The sequence below is a fragment of the Sinocyclocheilus anshuiensis genome, unplaced genomic scaffold, assembly GCF_001515605.1.
Source record: "Sinocyclocheilus anshuiensis isolate Anshui unplaced genomic scaffold, SAMN03320099.WGS_v1.1 scaffold886, whole genome shotgun sequence".
NCBI lineage: Eukaryota > Metazoa > Chordata > Actinopteri > Cypriniformes > Cyprinidae > Sinocyclocheilus > Sinocyclocheilus anshuiensis.
Genome location: NW_015536542.1, coordinates 1,332,529 through 1,339,383, shown reverse-complemented (window position 1 = coordinate 1,339,383; position 6,855 = coordinate 1,332,529). Strand labels below are relative to the sequence as shown.

General features: G+C 39.4%; 1 protein-coding gene across 1 annotated transcript in view; it reads left to right on the top strand.

Moving 5' to 3' along the window:
* Positions 1–6,486, top strand: part of LOC107697972 (phospholipid phosphatase-related protein type 4-like) — an 18,172-nt gene extending 11,686 nt beyond the window's left edge. Inside the window, exons 5-7 of the mRNA XM_016498876.1 lie at positions 1,661–1,718; positions 2,667–2,840; positions 3,246–6,486. Coding sequence (XP_016354362.1) covers positions 1,661–1,718; positions 2,667–2,840; positions 3,246–4,673 — 1,660 coding nt within the window. The 3' untranslated portion in view covers positions 4,674–6,486. The remainder of the gene's footprint in view (positions 1–1,660; positions 1,719–2,666; positions 2,841–3,245) is intronic.
* Positions 6,487–6,855: the final 369 nt, after the last annotated feature.

Sequence of the window (6,855 nt, the reverse complement as noted above, 5' to 3'; positions counted from 1 at the left end):
AACAGACCCTCCCTGGATCAGGACGTCGCTCCAAACTGGATGAAAGAGCCAGGAGGAAACTGGTCAGAGAGGCGACAGCAACTTTGAAGCAGTTGCAGGAATTTATGACAAAGACTGGTCATTGTGTGCTTGTGACAACAATATCACAAATTCTCCAAAAAATGTGGCTTGTATGGAAGGGTTGCAAGAAAAAAGCCACTTCTCAAGAAAGGCCACATGCAGTCACGACTGAGCTTTGCCAAAATGCACCTTGAAGATTCTGAGGCAGATGAGACTAAAATTGAATGATTTGGCCTCAACACCAAACGATAGTAAAGTAAAGCACGGAGGTGGTAATGTCCTGTTATGGGGGAGTTTCTCTGCAGAAGGGACTGGAGCACTTGTCAGGTTAGAAGGAAATATGTATGGGGCAAAATACTGTCAAATTCTTGAGGAAAATCTGCTGCCCTCTGCCAGAAAGTTGTCAATGGGAAGAAGGTTTACCTTCCAACATGACAATGACCCAAAGCACACAGCAAAACTGACCAGTGGTGGAAGGAGAAAAAGGTGAATGTCCTTGCATGGCCTAGTCAGAGCCCAGACTTAAACCCCATTGGAAATATGTGGAATCACTTGAAAGACTGCAGTCCACAAAAGGTCACCATCAAATTTAACTGAACTTGAGCAGTTCTGCAAAGAAGAGTGGGCAAATATTGCAACGTCTAGATGTGCAAAGTTAGTGGAGACAGAGACATCTCTGTCCCAACAGACTAAAGGCTGTAATTGAAGCAAAAGGTGGTTCAACAAAATACTGAGACAAGGGGGTGATCCTTTTTCCAACTCCGTGATTCTGTTTTTTTATGTTTTTTTTTTTTTTTCTGACATGCTGGTGTTATTTCTTTCACTTGGATGTTATAAGTTGCACTGAGTAAATACAGCTGGATGAAACAAAAACTTCAGACTTCATTTCAGTCTGCAAAGCAACAAAATGTGATTATTTTAAAAGGGGGTGATTTTTTTCTATACCCACTGTGTGTGTGTGTGTGTGTGTGTGTGTGTGTGTATGAATGATGTTTTTGAATAAAGTTTAATAATGAGAAGAGAACTGTAATTAGATTTTCAAATAAAACCATGAAAAAAACTGTTAAGTCATACCTATGATCTAGAATAGCAGTGCACTACAAACCACACCAAACACCCTATAGCAACTGCACAGCAACCCACTAATAACCACCACTAACACCCTATAGCAATTGCACAGCAATGCACTAAAAACCACCCCTAATAGTCTATAGCAACCACATTGCAACACACTGGACACCACCCCTAATACATTACAGCAACCACATAGCAACGCACTAGAAATCACCCCTGACACCCTATAGCTACTGCACAGCAACACACTAAAAACCACCCCTAACACCCTATAGCAACCACATAAGCAACACACTAATAAACACTCCTAACAACCCAATAGCGACCCTAGCAACCACACAGCAATGCAAAAAAACAACCCCAAAACACCTTATCGCAACCGCATAGCAACGCACTAAAAACCGCTAATAAACTCAGTATAGCATAAGAAGAAGAGAGGTGTGGACTTGGATGTATTTCAAATGGGTTTGCTTCTTTCTTTTCTTTTGATGACAGAGTTGATCAGAATTGTTTTCATTTATTTCAGAAAATCCTTCCCATCACAGCATGCAACGCTGGCATCCTTTGCAGCCGTGTATGTCTCGGTGAGTAAACGTCTTTCAATTCACTGTGCTGTTAGATACAGATAAAAAATGGAGCTGCACTCATGTCACCTTCTGTGCAAAACTGACCCTGATGTGTAGATAAAAGGACAACAGCTCTCCACTGTAATTTGTGCAGCAACAACATCATGCAGTTTAGTGGAGCTTGTCAATGTAGCGAAATGGAGTGTTGGCCCCTTTGAGCCGTGTGTGTGTGTTTTTTTTTAATGTGTTTGAATGTAGGGTTGGTAGGAATACAACAATTTGCGTCTTTACATTTTTCTCTGCTCTTGACATCAACACAAACTATGTGCACATTATATAAGCTGACAGAATGCCGGTAAAGTCACTTACATTTGCATAAAAATTATAAATTGTCTATTCTAGACGTCAAAGAGTGTGTTTACATGCACAATCTTATGGCACATACATAAAGAGATAAAAATGTGTAGAGTGTAAACAAGTGGTGGTGTTCTGGCAGGTTATTCAATGTGTGTATATCTGTTTAAGTTTTAATATCAAAACCAGAGAAAAACTTGATTTTAAAGTGTGGTTATCAATCTACATAGCATTCTCAAGCTCAAGGTCAGTTGATTCATCATGTAAAACAAAGAATCTGTTATTTAGTCAGTGAGATGGTGACTTGTGTCTCTGGGAACCGTACCAACCATCTCATAACTCTGGGGTCTACCAAGTCACAAAATACACAAATCATTTAAATGTGCTTCAGTGGTGTAGCGATAATGTGCTCTATGATACACTCACATCAGCTGAATCATGTTCCCTGTGGTTAATTCCTTTCTTCTTAAGTGTTTGAAGATTATTCTAATTATCAAAGTGTGTATGAATTTTTCTCATTGCAAATGTTATGGTTCTGGCTCTCTACCTGATTTGGCTTCGGCTTGGAAACATCACAGCACATCTGATCTTGATCATCTTTTTCTTGTGCAGATGTATTTCAACAGCACACTGACAGACTCATCCAAACTTCTAAAGCCTCTTCTGGTGTTCTCCTTCATCATCTGTGCCATCATATGTGGCCTAACCCGCATTATTCAGCACAAGAACCATGCTATTGACGTTTACCTGGGCTTCCTGCTTGGAGGGGGCATCGCTGTTTACCTAGTGAGATGAATATAAGCAGTTTATGATATATTTAATAGCATTTTAAAGCAATTTCATGATACAAAGGGTCTTGGAAATGCAGTTTACTTGCATGTCTACAACATGAAACATGGGCACTATGATTTAGCCAAATAGGACATGTTCCTGGATCAGTTCTTTGTTGGTTCTGGAGTAACATTCTCATCAAATAATTGTACGCCAAGCTCTAACAGTCCTCTAAAACCAGAAGGAATCAGGCATTTTTCATGGTCCAAACTCAAGCCCTAAGCCTAACCCTAAAATCGGACTAGTTGAGAGAAAAGTTGTTCCAGGACCAAAAAGAATGTTGATCCAGGAACATGTCAAGTAAACTGTGTTACCAAAACTTAGGAAATACCAATGAAATATTGTGTTTTGTCCACCCAGGGTTTGTTTGCTGTAGGAAACTTCCAACCGAGCAAGCAGAAACAGACAAGTCAGCTTCACGTTCGGGATTCTCATCGAACTATGGCTGACCTTTGCCAGCAAGGTCACCACCTACCTGCCAAGAGCTGCAGTGGCAGTGATGGCCTCTCATCTTCATGCTCCGAGGGCATACTGCACCGCAACACCAAATACTACCAGGCCGGATCTCTTAGTAGCTTGAAAAGATCAAGTGGAGATGTGGAGGTCATCACCTGCAGTCCTCCACACAAGGAGAACATGGTGACCTTCAATACCTTGCCCAGAGTGCATACGCCTGCCATGGATGAGTCTGCCTTCCGCAACGCTACCATCCACACCTCCTCAGTAGATTCGAGTCGATCGAAGCAGCTGCTGATGCAATGGAAGAGTAAGAACGAGAACCATAAACACTCCCTGCATGCCATGGAAGGCAGACCAGGACTGTCCCCTCCAAACAGCATGGACATCCGCTGTAATTCTGAACCCTTAGCTGTGGGAATCAACGGTGAACATAAGGGACCTGGAACCCCTTACCTAAAAATGGCCACTGGAAGTACAACACTACCAAGCAACCCCAGCGGAATTGCTGGCGGTGCTCGCATACCCATCCAGTCTCGACCTGGTTCCTCGCAGTTGGTGCACATCCCAGAGGAGACACAGGAGAACATGGGTGGCTTGCCAAATAGCAGTAACATCCGTGACAAATGGCTTAAAAGCATGGAGAGGACTGCGGAGAAGAGTGGGGAGGTACCAGTGGTTAGGACTAACTCTAATGGCCAGCCACGCATCATGCAGGTCATTGCGATGTCCAAGCAGCAAGGTCTTCTGCAGGGAAGCTCTCCCAGTTCTGAGAGCAGCAGCCACACCAGCTCCACAGCACCACTGCAGCGCTACAAGAGCCTAACTGAGGAGTCTGGAGGTCAAGGCAGCACTGGAGCCATCATTCGGGTGGAAGCCCATCCAGAGAACGGCAGACCCCTGGTGCATGCGCACTCCACAGATGGAAGTGGCTCCTGGACGTGGAAGTCCCAAAGCAGCTTTAGACAGTCATTTGAGCTCAACGACTTGAATCGGGACTCAGAGAGCTCAGAATCCGTGAGGGATGGGAACAGTTCTACGGACAGAAAGAAGAACGGCTCTAATGCTCCTAAAGTCGTTGCGGTGCCAACTGTCCCGACTGACCGTACTGTAACTACAGCAGGTGGTGACCAACATCCCAACCAGACCATTTCCACCATCCGGATCACTCCCATGGAAATGACTGAATCTGGTCCTGAGAGTCGCGATTCGAGCTTGCGCAGAAAAACCAGGATCCTCATCCCTGAAAGAGGAAACAGTCCAGACAATACCAGGACAATTTTTTACAAGGGAACATCCACCACCCCAATTTTCAAAAAGAGTAGTCAGTAATTATCTCTACAAAAACAAAAAAAATGAAGAAACCAGAAGAGGTGGGGTGTTTCATAGACACATATGCTATGCTTTACACATCTCCAATGGCATCACTCGTTATGTATGAGATGATTCACTGACTTAAAATTATATGACAAGTAAGAAAAGCACAAAATCCAGGTTTTGGTCGTAATTCTGTTTACTTTAGTGATAATGACATTGTAAACATATGACAGTATATCACATGGAAATGGTCTTACCTTTAATGAAACACTGTGAAGCTGGAACTGTGACTGTGCCAAGGTTGAACTGCAACACTGTATTTAAGTATTTAACATCTCAGATTTTCCATATAGTCATACTTTCACTTATTCATACACTAATAACTATGCTAGCTAAAACCCTTATTTTTGTATTCTGTAAATAACTTTTAAACTTGGTGCTGCCCAATTCTGAGAACGTTATGTAAAAACAAGTTAAGAAAATAGAAACAAAAAAAATGTGCAGTGCACTCCTCTGAAAACTGTCATTTTAAATTTCTTATGACCATAAGTGCTTAGAATATTCTCTGTAGCAAATGATAGTCATAAAACGACATGCACTTCACGTTTACTACTTGCAATACAAATACTTTACATACTGTATGTGCTGTATCTGTAGGAATTTGTGCGTAAAATTCATGTACATTTTAATAGACACATAAAAGGGTTTATGTTTTAGAAATACAATGATATAGTATGTATCAGTGTCTATCCAAAAGAGAAACATAAAAAAGAACTACGCTTTACGTACAAATACCAACGAATACTAATGAGATTTATTACTTCCATTTAAGACTATTATTGTAAAGGAAAAAAAACATTATTATTGCACCAAATGTCTATCTTCCACTCTTTTCTCAAATGTATATTTGCAAACAAAATTAATTAACCGGTTTCCTACAGATAATTCTGATTTTATTTCAGTTATTCTAAGGTTAGCTGCATTAGTAGCAAAACGATATTCCATGTTTTCTAACTGTGGTTATACCACTGTGAGCTCCAGCTTTTTAGGCCAAACAGTCATATTAAATGTTTTATATACACACACACACAATCAATAAAAATAAATAAATAAAATTAAAATGGCTTTACTGTTCACGAAGAGATTTGTAATGAGCAAGAAGTGGCTCATTAAATCTAGTGTCATCTTAGCTGTTAAAAACTACAGCAGTTAATTCCATGTTAATTTACTGTGTAACTTTTTATAAACTAAATTAATGTGCCAAAGGGTATTTTAAAGGGAAGATTCTGTTTTGAAACATTTCTATAGAAGTCTGTATTCTTATAAACCACAAACTCTTTCAGCACAGCTGTAGCCAGTGCATGGTAGTTTGATATTTCACATTTATTTTTGGTTTCCTTTTTGTAAATTATGCATTTGTTGTAGCAGCTGCATATGTGATTATTTATACAGAATATAAATGACTTGTTGACAATCTTTATAGATAATGTCACACCAGAATACATTGTGTTATCTCTAACATGTCAAGAGATTGTTTGGATACCCGTTAATGTGCGCTAATGATTTTAGAAATGCATTAAGCATGCTGGTAGCAGTGTGTTTGTTATCTGAGGAACGTTTTACTCTGTAGCACTCTGTGTAACTGTCATCGACACAGTAATGTGCGGTTCAGTTTGGATAGGAATAAATCCAGTCGAACCTGTTACAGTAATGTTACGTGTTAATGTTGCGGCGACCTGACTCAGAAAAATAATGTCAAACTTTGTTATTTATGTACGTCACCTCTGAGAATACAAACAGTTTGTTTCTATCGTTACATGGTTTTGTTTTACTCCAGTAACAGGGTAGATGAAGAAAAACTGTGCTGTATCAGTGTTTGAATAAACATTTGCCATTTAAAACAGCTGAGTCTCTTCAACAATGAATTGGCTGCATATTTGTAATGGCACTTTCCACAAATAGAGTGCAAAATAGGCATTGAAACTAAATATTACATGTTTTATTTTCTATTTATTTTACTTGAGGTATGCCATTTTTTAATATAATTTTATGTCTTAAAACTCAAATTTTTACAATTATTTTTTTGCAACAATATTAACTAAACAAAAATACAAGAATTTTTTTTTAAAGTAAATCAAATAAAAAAGTAAAATAATATTTTTTATTATATATATATATATATATATATAATTATTAT